Source organism: Drepanopeziza brunnea (assembly GCF_022702325.1).
Source record: "Drepanopeziza brunnea f. sp. 'multigermtubi' strain 214-2 chromosome Unknown ctg2, whole genome shotgun sequence".
In the NCBI taxonomy this organism is placed as follows: domain Eukaryota; kingdom Fungi; phylum Ascomycota; class Leotiomycetes; order Helotiales; family Drepanopezizaceae; genus Drepanopeziza; species Drepanopeziza brunnea.
This window is the reverse complement of record NW_027094065.1, coordinates 2,255,254-2,269,518: the sequence shown is the minus strand read 5'-3', so window position 1 is coordinate 2,269,518 and position 14,265 is coordinate 2,255,254. Positions and strand designations below refer to the sequence as shown.

Here is a 14,265-nt window from a genome sequence, read left to right as displayed (position 1 = left end):
GAAGAAGAATAGCTGGGAGTGTGACTTGGTGCATACGAACCTTTTAAGGAGTTAGACTTGCCGAGGTCATAAAACTTTAGGCTTTCCCTTAGGCGATTAAAGAAAGGTACGTAGTACATATGGATTCGCTGCTCCCGTCTCGGCTCCACTCTTTTCGGCTACTCCACATAACGGAAGAAAGCGAGGCCACGCAAGAAAACGCCACTAGGAATAGAATCGGAACCTTGAAATCTCAGAAGGGGAGAGACGCGGCCTATATTCCCCTCGCCCCGAAAGGATGTCGCGCAGTATTTCTTCATCGCGAGGGGGAAACTGATACTCACGTATTGAACCGGCTGTACGTAGCGTTTTCCGATTGTGAAATTACCAATGTTCATACTGGTTTGCTTTTCCCGTGAATCAAAGAAGTCCTCGAGCCGCTCACATTGAAGTACGATCTCGCCCTCTACGGATGTATCCTTCGCTTTATCAAGCAACCCCTCTCTACTATACAAGTTTTGGAGCTTTTTCCCGAATGAACGAGGAACTCTCCTCGTACCGTGGATCTCGTAGCCAAGACCAGCTTTGAGGGCCTCCGGCAAAGAGGATGGGTATTTGCGGGCCACAGGTCAACCACCCATCCGGCGGGAACTCGGGCATCTCGTCCCAGGCGACACATGTAACTAGTCCAAAAGCCTTTCATGATCAGCTAAAAAGAGTTCTGGGAAGTCCCAGCCCTAGTTCCCCACGTCAAACAAGAACATGGCAAAAGTCTTCTACTTTGACGAGACCGCACGTCAAGATCTCGCCGAGTTGAAGAATATAGACGCAAATTGGATCTAGGGAGAGAGGTTTCATGGATTTGGGTAAGGTGATGATGACGACGTTGATGTTGATTAGAGTCCTGGCGAGCTTGTAAAGATTCCTGTGCTCTTTTTTTGTTATATCTATCGTGATCACCGCGAAAGATTAATCAATAGGTACGGCCTACACCCGAATCCTTCGTGCCGAGCATACAACAGAACCAGATCTGAGCCTGTTTTTCCCAGGCTTGTGTTGTTAGGAGAAATGTGTATTAGCAATAGCAAGTTTCAGTAGCTAGCTTGAGGGTCAAGGACAAGAGCCGGAATCTTCAGAGAAAGGTGGAGGAAGAGTTCACGATCGAAATATGACCGGACGTTGCAAGCAAAGACCGGAGGGTGCCTCAAGTACCTCGAGCATTCTCGCGTAAGATACTCGATTTCCAACGTGAGGGTAGTTTAAAGGTGATGATTGTTTTATTTTCTTTACATTTCCGGTCTGGCCGGTAATAGTCCGATTCCAAATCATATCGTTTCATGCGGCGCCGTATCGTGAGATACACATCTCGGGTGTCACTTCATGCTCCCAAGTCATCCAGTTTAAAGCCGTCCCCGTCCACTCAGTCACGCTTGCCCATTCCCCAACCATTCCCAACTCCATAACCTCCTAACGGCGTAGCTCCACCCATTCCCCTCCCTTTCAGTCTTTTCGGCAGCACAACTCCTAGGAACCACACAGCACTGCCCAAGGCACCAGCTCCAGCACTCAACAAACAGTAGAAGAACGTGCTCGCATAGAAATGTCCACCCATGCCCGCCCACTCCACCTTCCCATTGTCAGTCGGCAGATGCGGTGTTGGGAACCACCGAACGCTAAATTGCAGCGGTAAAGGATCCCCAATCACCAGCTTCTTTGTTAGCGCCGCCGGCCCCGTCATGTGCGATAGCGGGCTCGTGCTATAAGCCGCCCCGGAATCGATTACGCCGCTATCGTGATGGTGCAGGTGGTGTTTGGGGGTCGAATGGATGAGGATGTTGAGATGTGTGGATACGTGCAGATGTGATAGCTGCAAGGTCCCGGCGAGAGCAAAGATCAAGGGCACGTATTCTTGTTGAAATTCAGTGGGCAGTTTCGAAGCGGGTATGCCTCCGGGGTGTATGTGAGCTGGGGGCCGGGAGGGGATTCGGCAGGAGAGAGGAGCGTCGTTGTGGATGTAGAATTCGAGGAGGTGGAAGAACGGATCTGTGATCATAGGAATCGTGCAGTTGAGTTCTGCGAGCAAAGTAGTGATTAGTTGTGTGAAGCCTTGGATACCTAGAAAAACCTACCGTCTTCAATCCCGTATTGTAACTCCAGTGGTTTTCCCGTTTCGTTGCAGATAGGGAAAGGATTGTATTTCAGTTCATCTTGCGCATTTGATACGTGTTCTCCCGTTTCACTGTGACGAACAATTAGCCTGTGATCTTCTTGCTCGTCCCTCTCATCTCTGTTCAGCCTCGCCGCAGTCCCAATGCCCGGAGGACCAGATAGTTACTCACATAGAACGTTCCAAACAACTGACAGGAATCTTCGCACCATAATGGTAACTTGGCAACGGAATCTTGCTGTGCTCTTCTTGTGTCCTGACCCCTTGGGCCCCAAGCAAGACAGCTCCCACTCCCAGCAGCAACCTCCATCCCCGCGCCATGTTATCCTCTTTAATTCACCGTGTCCTGCTTCTCGTCGACTTGATGCAGGCTCCAAGAGCGAGGAGCTATCTGTACATTGTATTGGTCCGTGGTTGTTGTTACCGGCGCAAAGAAAATATGGAGATCTAATGGCGATCATACTGATCTACGACTAGAGCTTAATTTTCTCTAGCGCGACTTGGAATCACGTGTGATCGTCTGTTGACTTCAAGGTTCGCTACCCCTTTTTCCCACGCGTTTGAAAGCCACCTTCTCAGTCCTTTAGAGATATAGAACTCACAGCAGTGACAACTGCTTAACTTCCTGCACTCGATCGATTTCCTTTATCCGACCCATTGATGTGTGGCACGCTGGCCAACCCATACATTTGTTATATTTGCTACTAAATAAATTCATTGCGAAGATACTTATAGGTCTACCATGCGTTATCTCACTAAAGGGCTTGAAGGGGATCCAAAGAATCCAAGTGCTACAGTCTCTGGTCTATTTAGCTGGCCTATACCCTCTCGTTAAAGAGGCCAAGGAGCATTTTGCAAGTGTTTCCATCCCACGGTGTCGTGGCAACATCATACCCGAATTTTTCCATAAGGTCAGGCTTCTAAAGTTCAGACGAGGATAGGAAAAGTGCATACTGGTCTGACTTCAGGTCTTTCGTCCATTCATCTTCCAATTGTCTGAGCCGCTCGAGACACAGGGTCGTCGCCAAAGCTGATGAATCGGATTCCGATCTGCTCTCTATCCTTGCTCAAGTCCTGGACTTTCCGCATGATGTTCATGGTCGGTATTTCCGGGTTGAATATATTGCTCATATCTCATACGTTAGAAAATACAGTCTGAGTGGCTCCAGCTTCTTGGTCCTCCAGCTATTACGGTCCAAATTTCCCTTGCATCGAATATGTTTGGCAGTCCATATATGACCTCGGTACTTGCATTTCTAACGCGTTGCTTTTACGACTCTCTGAAGTACGCCACGGATGTGCAAGCTTTTCTTCCAGTTTTCGGCCTATCAAGGTGTTATAATGGACATCGAGCCCATTCTTGTCAGCATGATTGAATATGCAGGACAAGCCTTGAAAAATTAGTTACGTGGAGGAGTCGTCTATTAGGAACACCCATCTCGCATATCAGTATTTGGCTGGAATAGAGATTTGATCAGTCACATCCTGGTGGCGCCTGTTGAGAAAAGAGTAATAGAAGCCATGGATCGCTTACACTGAGCACATCGACCAAGGTCGTATGATCTGATGTCAACTTATCGAGAGCGAGGAGACAAGTGGCTTCGCTGTGCCGATGACATTGGTGCTTTGATTTTGGTGTGATATAGAAGCCCGCCTGGTCGATTTTATTGCTTTGTCCCTGTGTTTCCGTATCAGTCATGGCCACGATGAATCTCAGAGGTTTCTTAATATTACTCAAGTTACGGGGCTGGTTTTCTGACAACTCCGTCTATGCGAGGACCCATGGGATCGCCAGCTCTGTGACGATGTCCAAGACTCCCAGAGACGCCTCGTTTAATACAGGACTTATATGTGTTTTACGTGCTATTGGATGAATTCGGTATCTGGGATGCGCAATGTAATCCAAGTGGCATGGCAAGTAGATTATACCTTGGATATCTTTTTGTTTCGGGCGGGTATGAGAATGAACGATAGCGTAAAAGGGGAAGCACTTTGAGCCTGTGTTGATGTTGCCGTTGAACAGGCGGGTGTCTGGAGTCTTCATTCCATAGCCTATGCTATTCAGACCATAGTGGAGAGAGTTCGGGTCGCCCAGCACTCCGTCCCGTCTATCAGACTCCAGGTCGTGCCCGAAAAGAGATGGAAGCAGGCCTCAAGTCAAAGATAATCCGCCAAAGTAGGAGGGCTGTGGGAAGAACAGGTTCGGTACTTGAAGACCGCCCAGATCTAGGAGAAGGCTGGAATTCAAGTTTGGAATATGGATTCCGCGGTGTCTTTCTTGGATTCGGAATTCGCAGAGCATTTTCTTCGTGCCTCCAATTAATCGCACCTTGTTTTCGTCACTCGGACGGTGATTCAATTCGAAGAGTATGTCTTCCGTCAGATTGACAACACGATCTGTGACGAAATCTGCCCTGCTGTGACTTGTGAACCGCCTCAAGGGTTATGCACCTGCTATGGAAAGCTGTCGACCTCGACACCATGTTTTTGGCTGACTTCAATTCTTCTCTCCCTTTGTTACTCGATCACCCCGGACTCATTCTCTGCCATCCACCGAACAGCTTTGCTACAAGTACAGCAAATATCAATGTTCGGATTCACCCTGAGCTCGTTCTCTACGGCTCTATCGTCTAGGCTCGAGGTTTCTGGGGCATCTGAGCACAAGACTTTCAGACAACCATGTCTTAAGAAACCCGATTCCAGGTTGGTAACAAACTACATGTTTCGTTTTCATCAGCGTCACTAGCTGTCAATCCCTCTCTCAAAGACATCCTCCTTTTGAAGTGGCTGATTCCCAAGCCCATGATGGGTAGCGTGGGTTTCAGAAGCTCGATTGTTCAGAATTACTAAAGATAGTGATAGCTATATACAAAGTGGTGGGAGAAGCTCGTTTCCATAGCCTGACTGTCTGCCATTTTAAACTCTCAATCCCGAGGGGTGTAGCGAACTATTGCTGAGCGTGAGTATGCTCTCAGGCTTCATTCGCATCTTGGAGCCACCCGCAAGTCCCCTAATGAATCTCGCTACTTGATCTCTGTTGGCACTAACTTACATTTTGAATATTTGTAGCTTTTCAGATCCTTCCCTTTCAACTGTATGTATACTCCACAGTGTATTTATCACCTGGAGGAAATCCTTCCGTGGACCTTGCGGTATCTTCCGCCATGTGGTATCTTCCGCCGTGTGGTATCTTCCGCCGAAGGTGGCAACTGTCTCCTGAAGAGCTTTTTAAGCGGTCGTTGATCTGCATATTCCGATATGATTTTTTATTTTCGGCTCTTTCGAAGCTTCTATAGTACGCCATAACATTAAGGTGGCTTCAGATAGGACCGAAGACGGAGGGTTTATTATCGAAACAATTCTGCGCATCGCTTGTCGAGTTATTGCCGACGACGGAGTCTTTTACGTGTTCTTCTTGCAGTCACTTATCACAGGTCAGTCTACATTTCCAAGATCTCATGGGTTCAATAGGGGGTACCTGCCTTCCTTGTGCTCCTCCGATATGAGTTTGTTGTATGACGGATAGATGCTGATTAGCCCAAAGCTGGCGCTCCCACAGTCGCGTAATTTCTTGTCAGAGTGGTATAGTCTCTTCTAGTTCAATACGTATAGCTTCCACTGCTCTCTGCAGAAGGTGCTCGAGAATTTCAGATCGCTTGCAGTCGTTGGCAGGTTGGGAGGAGGGTCTGCTAGGTCAAATGGAAGAGCGGTGTCGTTCATAGACCTATTGTGTGTAGATTGCTTGAAATTGCTGCCCTTTCCCGCGTGCAGAAAGATTTAAAGCAAAGCAGCTTACTTGGATACCAACTCTCTTAGGGTCTTCGCTCTCTGCAAGACTCCTCCGATGATCGCCTTCAGTCCGGCTTAGTGGTTCCTCTCAAAATATGTAAGCACTCGGATCCAAGTGGACAAATGCTCGAGTTGTCTCTGGAGTTCAATAGGCAGAATTGTCCAGGTTAAGCGTTTCAAGTACGCTTATAATCTCCACAAAGTCGAAGGATCGCGAGATGGCGGGTCAATCGGGTTGCTATGTATCGTTGCTCCATCGTAAGGAGGCTCGGTGCGCTGTTCCAATAGAGCTACTGCGGTAATGGTTATAGGATTCAAGGGACGTTGACATTCGCACAGAGCTGTCTCTTCACAGCGAGCTGCCAGCCGAACTGGAGAGGCTCATTGGGAGTTCACGTTAGGTGACTAAGGGCTAGAAGTCATTTTTCGAATCAGCGATGCGAGGGATGATAAGCACCCTAGCAAGCCACCTGCAGCCATAACTGCAATGCCTTTGAATTGATTTGAAGTGAGACACCTGTCCAGAATCCTGACTCCGTGTGAACTTGATAAACTACTTGGTAACTACCGTCTACGCGAGAAGATGCATTACTTCTGTTATGGCTTGTAAGTTAGCTACCGAGTGCTGCGAAGTTTTGGCAAACTCTTTGTGTTGAAGATTTCTTGAAGGCCCGAGAGATGCACTTATTAGAAAACACTTCTACACAGAGAGTTACCCTCTTATAATAAGCAGCCGCAGTAGCGTCTTTGCATCCGAATGCTGTTTTTCTGACCATGGCCAGTCTGCATGCAGCCTGTTTATTCATCTAGCCCTACGGACAGATTTCAAACTGTAGCAAATCCGTGTCTCTCTTTGCCGGGAGACCTTAAGACGGGACCATGAAGGGAGCTCGCCATCGAACCAACAGGGGCCGAAATCCTACAACCCATACTGCATTTGCGATTGCTCCTCAGATCTGAAGGTAGAGCATCGTCAAATCCCGACGCCCTCCCCCTCAGAAAACAGAACCAAAACATGCATAGTAGTAGTACCTAGTAGTATTGATTTACGTCGGGCGGGTATCTAAGAATTTAATGCTTAGACCCTGGGGGGCTCTCTTAGGGTACGGCGACGTGCTGAGTAGAGAGCATATACGAGGTACTATCCAATCGACAATAAAATCCACGCTGGGGAAAAGCTTTCTTTCAACTAGCCCTGGGTTTCTGATCCCGCGGTATCGCAGACTCTTTGTAAGCCCTTCAAAAGCATTGTACAAAAATTTGTGCCGAGTTTTCTCGCGTCAACTATCGGATACGTGTTGCCCTACGAGTAGCCTCGATCCGTATAAGTACAAATATCGTTCCGTCATCGTAAAGCTATAAAGGCTCGCATTCATAGCTTTTGTACAAGAGCCGGTGTGTTTGCAGAATGCTCCTTCGAAAGCGCAATACCGTGTTTTCGATTAGTCGAAACGAGCCCTTCTTATCCCATCTCTTACACCCGTTCCTCTCCTATCGCAAATCCTCTTGGTATTTTCAGTCGGTATGCCCATCAGGTATAGATCGTAGTCGTCGTAGTGTTCGAGAAAGAAGGAAGAGGGAGGTTCGGAACCGCCGGTAAGGAAAAATATCTTCGAGGAGACGTCGCATATCGATGATTTAAATTCGGCTCTCCAGACTCTCTGCCGCAAGAGAGACTTGAAGGTTCATAAGAGGTACCTCTTACAGGTAAAGAATCGTAGCCCCCCACCAAAACATAGATGTGCCTCCGTATGAAAACAAGAGATTGGGAAATACTTAACGCCACACCACCACGAGCTGCAGGCATGGCTCGGCTGTACACTTCAGCCTGACAGACCCCCCAAAGTCGAAGCAGCTACCGCACCAAGTTTCCTCAAAGCCCAAGCCCTTATGTATTGGCGAACTGGAGATTGGTGATAAGTGACTCGCTCACAAGCGCACAAATCACAACAGCACATTAGGCGGAGGAGGATCAACCGACAGCCGTGAAACCGCGAAGAAACAAAGTTTCCCAACAGCCTTTAAGACTGAAAGGATGAAAGGAGGCCCACCTAAGCGAGCCGAAGATTACAGACAGGAGTCATTAACCAGCTTTGCATGCGACCGATCGATCGAGTGTCCAGACGTAGAGGGGAGTTTACCAACGAGTCAAGCAAGGTCAGGCCTCTGCATACAGTACCGCTCGGGTAGCCAAAAGAAGGAAAAAGAAAAACCCTGCTCGAAAGCACGCCGCCAGCTTGGATTCGGAGAACTGAGTCATGGAGGAGAAATCCTGCCTTGATGAATCATACTCAGGGCTCGCTCGCTGCTCTCTCCGGAGCCGAATTATTGCCCTTAATTAGGTCAAGCCTGACTCGATGATCAGCGCCGGCGGCAAAGTGCTTCGAACGCGGCTGGAATGTTTCGATATTTGGCCAACTAAATAGCGCCTAGTTGCGTATTAGTCAAAGCTCACTGTCACGACCTCACTTGAGCATCTAGGCTTTTCATAGGGCACTAGCGGCCTAAAAACTTAGAGTTAGAGAAGCAGATATGATTGAATTAAAAATGGAAGCTTTGTGTTGGTAAGTCACAGGGGGGGGTGAGTGATTAATCAGTCGTGTTGTGGTTGTTGTATTTATTGATGATTCTTCTACTCTATACAAAGTGGGCTGCCCCTTAAAGGGGCAGGAGCCACGGCAGCACGTGCCTCCCTACGTGCCATACCCTTCACGTGTCCGGTGCACCATACCGTGCTAGTAGTCCGACACTAGCAACTCTTTATTTTTGGCTAGAGTAGCCTTATTCTATATTCCTTACTTCTCACGTTCTACCTATCCCTCAACCTTGACCTTTAGCGTATTGTAGTCGATAAAGCTTTCGAAAGCTTTATTTAAAGTGGCTTTTGTTATGTGATCTGCTAGGTTAGATTTCCCGTCAATCTAGCGTATTTCGGCGATCTCTTTTCTTTCGTAAGATTAACGCAATGCTATTATATCGATCATCAACCTTTTCTCTTTAATAGTACTAAGTTTTATTAAGCACTCGTAAAGTGAATAAGAGTCGGTACATATTACTATTAGAATCTTCTATAAAGAGAGTTGTGCCGTGATTTAATTTAAAGTCGTATTAAAAGCGATTGCTATATTTACGCCAGTTACTATTCCGAGGATCTCGAAGGCTAGCACGCTCTTTGTTACTCTCCTGCTCTTTATAGAGCTATAATGTATTACGTTGCCGTGAATTTAAAAAGTATCAAGTCCGGTATTCGTCTCATTCGCTAGTATAATAATATATCTAATCTAGCTACTCAAGTCTTTGTTATTCGCGAATGAGCCATCGACGAATACAAAAAGTTTAGCTGACTTCAAGTCGATTAAAACGTATTTAAAGCCTTTACTTTAGTTGTCGATCATCTATTAAAAGCACTTATTTAATGCGGTAACGTCAGCTTTATCAAAGTCCTTGTGTTAAGCAGCTACTAAAAGAGCAAATAAAGCTTTTAGCTGACAAGTAAAAGCAATATATGCTCTGCGTGCGCGCTGCTCAAAGTACTCTTGTTTAAAGTTCGGACCGTCTAACACAAAGGCGAGCTTTTAGCTTTGTTGCTTTTGCGTAAAGAACATAGTATCGTCTTCTTATAGCTTTAAAATACAGCTATTGAAGCCGATGTTGTGACGACACGCCAGGTCTCCTGGACGCACCTCACATGCGCCAAGCTACTTCTCTCTTTTTTCCTTTCGTATTCTTCGTATTCTCTTATTCCCCGCTTTTGACTTATGAACCATGGTTCACGAGTCCTTGGCGCTTCTACCTTCGTGTATATAGACTTTAGCTACTTTCGACCTTTACACTCGGTAGTTGTTGATTCTAAGTCATTACTTTGAGATTCTCTTGAGCTCTTATATGAACTTCGCGCTCCCGTGAGTTCTTTTAGGTAATCGCTTAAAGTCGTCACATTATCAACAACTACTTTACTCCGCCGAGAACGGCTTTAATAATATTCTTCTTCTTTAGAATTCTTTAGTAATTGGACGTTAAAAAACATTCAGACGACTTTAACGGTCACGAAAAGGCTTATTTCAAGTACAACTTAAAAGATGGCACTTATATAACACAGCAACCTTCGCTCCGCGAGCAAAATCCTTCGCACACTTCTTAAAGCTGCTTTAGCAGCTCCCTCTTTCTCTTTTACGGCCCAACTAGCAGTTCCTTTTACTTAAGAAGAAGCTACTAGTAAGCAAAACGATGAAGATGATCCTTCGGCCTTTACCAACCTCGAAGAAGCTTTGGCTTAATACCAAGCTCTCTTTTAGTCTTAACGAAAGGCCGCTAAGCTCAAAAAGCTCTTCGCAGATATAAAAACCCGCAACGAAAAGCTCGATAAAAGCGCTAGCGAACAAAAAACCTTCGCTAAAAGGGCTGAAAAAGAAGCCCGTCGAGCTCGAAAGGAACTAGACTAGCTTTAAGCGGTCTTGCTAACTACGGAACGCCCGTCAGAGCCTCTTTAAGTTTCTTTCGAAGATAATTCCAAAAGCAAGGAGCTATACAAGCCCTCGGTCCCTTAAGCTACTCCTTCTACTTATGGAACCGCTAACCTTCGCCGCCTTTTCGTCGACGACGATAAACCACCTTCTTCTTATAGGCCAACCAACCTTTGCACTCTAACTAGGTTTAACACCTTTAGAGCCTTTTCCTTAGCTTCTTAAGGTCGCGCTCGTATCAAGCGGATCCTTAACCTTAAACAAAAGCTCTTAGACGGCGTAAGCTATCGAGCACGTCACTAGCAAGCTCGCGTCTTCGATAACTTAGAAGCTTTCGAAGAATACTTCTTTACAGAACGCTAACGCAAGAACTACGTCTTTGACTAAACCGAAAGAACAGCTTACTTGTTCTTGGCCCTTTTAGTCATGGATCGTAGCAACCTTGTAACCGCTTCGGAACTCGTCTAGATCGCTTTCGAGTTCTTGAACGACCCCGCTAAGAAAGCTAAAGCGTTAATTGAGTTCGAAAAACTTTATATAAGGTTTAACTAGCAATTTTAAGACTTCTACTTTGTTTTCTTAAAGCTTGCCGCTACCGCCGAAATCAAGGACGAGGACCGATTACGTAAGGCCTTGCGTTCTAAGATCACTAAAACGCTGCGCGACCAGCTCTATTTAGAATTTGCTAAGACTACAACTTTTAAGGACTTTCAGACCGCCGTCTAACAATTAGCTGCTGGCCAATACGCGTCTGCAAAGCTCTACGATGCTCCATAAGCTAAGTATAATACTTAATTCGCGAAGAGCTTTCATAGTAGAGCTCGTACCGAATCCCGCTCGGCTTAAAGAGCAGCGGTCAAGCAAATCACTTATTACGAGAACCGCCAAGGTAGCTTAGCCCTCGTCTCTTTCTTTACCTTTTAGCGTTAAACCTTCAACAGCTTTAACGCTAGTGCAAATCGATCTAATCGATCTAACAAATTCTCTTCTCTCGGAAACGCTTTTAAGTTAGCAATTAAAACCTTTAAATCGTCTCGCAAAGACCCGAATACGCCGAAGCTCTTTCGCTACCACTCAATCAACGAGATAGAATACGGCGCTGGACCCGAATACGGCTTTTATTCGGATGATTCGGACGATAAGCTTTACTCCGACGCTCTTAAGGATCACTAAGAGCTCCCTCTTGCTGACCCCGACGCTCCCGATAATAAGAGAAACGTCGAAGCTTAAGCAAAGCCTCCTTCTTAGGCTAGCTTCGAGATATGCGATACCTCGACTTTACGAAGCTTCTTAGTAGCAAAGCCATAACTATACCCGTCACCTTTACTAAGAATAGCCTTTCGTATAAGGTATCTGCTTTGCTCGATTCAAGAGCTAATGGGTACGCGTTAATTGACTTAGCGCTACTCAAATCGCTTTCTTTTTTTCTTAAACCTTTGATTCAACCTTTCTCAGCCTTATTCTTTGTCAAGTCATACAATAGAGCTCGTAAAGCTATTATCTTATATTTTGCACTTCTCAACCTTACGGTTAATAAGCGCGTTCAATCCTTTACTCTTTTTCTTATCATTAACCTTAAGAATCACAGCGTGATCTTCGGACGAGCATAGCTAGCTGAGCACCAGATTCTCTTTGACTGCGCTCGCCGCAAGCTTTATTAGCTTCGTTTTAACCTTTCGACCGCTACTTACGCTAAACCTATTAAGATTACACATTTTAACTAACGTAAGGTAAACGCTCGTCACTAATACGACGCTAACAAGCGTGATCGAGCCTTGGACCGCCTTTAGAGAGCTTACGACGCTAATTCACTCGTAAACTATAGTTCACGAGCGGATCAGGCAGCAATAATAGTCGCTGAATCACTTTTTTTTCCTCGGAATCGTTTTTCTTTCGCTTCCTTTTCTAAGATCGTTGAACCCTTTTTTTCTATTTACTCTTTCGTAAAGCCGTCACTCTTTCGCTCTACGAAAAACACTTTTTCTAAAGACTACGCTAAATCAATGTCTTAGATAAACCGTAAGCTTATGTCAACCGACATCGCTTCCGTAGAACCTCTTTTACTCGTCAAACGCTCTCGCTAAACATCTAAGCATAAAATCAATAGAAACCTTAAAATCAACGGCGTCTTCGGACACGCTTTTTATATAATCGCTTGTTAAAAAGACGTAGAACTGTTCTTTACGTCTTTTTACGAGCTCGATTGCTTGATCTTCGAACGTCAAACGATTGCTTTTACTTAAGCTGACTATCAAGCATCGCTAACACGCTTTACTAACGGCTCTATCTCTGCTATTAACCTTGTAGCGGAACTGTTAAAGCTTATTAACGACCCTCTTATCCTTCTCGAATACTCCGATTACGCACACGTGTTCTTTAAGGCCGCTAGCAACGTGTTAGCATTATACAAGCTTTACGATTACAAAATCGAGCTTTTCGAAAGGGAGGAAAAGGCGCTTCGGTACTCACTATTGTATAAGATGTCGATCCTTGAGCTAGAGCTTACTAAAGCTTACTTTATCGACAATCTTAATAAAAGTTTTATCGAACTTTCAATAGCGCTATTTGCAGCTCTAGTCTTGTTTGCTAAGAAGCAAGACGGTTCCTTCCGCTTTTGTATTGACTTCCGCGCGCTAAACAACTTCACTCGTAAAGATCGATACTCTTTTCTTTTGATCGATAAGACTTTCGCACGTCTTTTAAAAGCTAAAATCTTTACGAAACTCGACATTCGGCAAGCCTTTCATAGAATACGGATGGACCCAGCTTTAAAAAAGCTTATAACATTTAAGATACGCTACGGTGCTTACAAGTGCAAAGTTCTTTTATTCGGATTAACCAATAGACCTGCCACTTACTAACGCTATATGAATGACTTTTTCTTCGACTTCTTAAACATCTTTTGCATAGCATATTTAGACGACATCTTAATCTACTCTTCCGACCTTTTAAAGCACGCTTACTACGTTCGCTAAGTCTTTTAACGACTCGACGACGCTGGCTTTTAAGCTGATATTAAAAAATGCGAATTCAATACAACTAAAGTAAAATACTTAAGCTTTATCATTTCTACCGAAGGCTTAAAGGTAGATCCGGACAAGACGTCGATAGTAGAGCATTGAGCGCCTTTTACGACCGTCAAAGGCGTCTAAAGCTTTTTTAGATTTTGCAACTTCTACCGCCGATTCATTCGAGATTACGGCGTGATCGCGAAGCCTTTAGTGCACTTGATTAAAGCTAACGTTCCTTTTTCATTCAATTCTCAATGTCAAAGAAGCTTCGACCTCTTAAAGCTCGCCTTGACTATTGCGCCAATCTTATAGCATTATAACCAAAACCTCTTTTATATGCTAAAGACTGACGCTTCCGACGGCGTAGTCGCTTTAGTCTTCTTTTAAAAGCATGGTTCCGACTAGCTACCAGTCGCTTACTACTTTAAAACTATAGCTCCCGCTAAGCTCAACTACGTCGTCCACGACAAAGAGATGCTGGCTATCATACGCTCTTTTGATAACTTTTGCGCCGAACTCGCCGGCTCCTTTTACTAGGTTTAAGTAATCACTAACTACAAGGCCTTAAAGTACTTCATGACCTTTAAGACCCTTAACGCTCGTCAAGCACGCTAGGCAGAGCTCTTCTTCGACTACAACTTCATCATCACGTATAGACCAGGTAAAGACAACCCTTTAGCTGACGCGCTGACACGTCGCACCGAAGAGCTCCCTTTTTAAAACAGCCTCAAGCGCACCTAACGCTTGCAAACGCTGCTTCGCGCCGACAACGTTGACCTACGACTTTTAACCGAAGAGCTACGCTAACTTACGCCCTCGGAGACCGCCGTCATTATCGAAGAGATCGCGGAGCTCT

The 14,265-nt window shown here is 45.5% G+C and overlaps 1 protein-coding gene across 1 annotated transcript; it reads right to left on the bottom strand.

The window, feature by feature from the left end:
• Window positions 1–1,399: 1,399 nt before the first annotated feature.
• On the bottom strand, window positions 1,400–2,467 carry L3040_001799 (uncharacterized protein; the record flags this gene model as incomplete). The annotated part of the gene is made up of 3 exons (XM_007294470.2): window positions 1,400–2,052; window positions 2,109–2,218; window positions 2,319–2,467. The coding sequence occupies 3 exons, from the start codon at window positions 2,465–2,467 to the stop codon at window positions 1,400–1,402; spliced, it is 912 nt and encodes a 303-aa protein (XP_007294532.1).
• Between the last annotated feature and the right edge of the window lie 11,798 nt (window positions 2,468–14,265).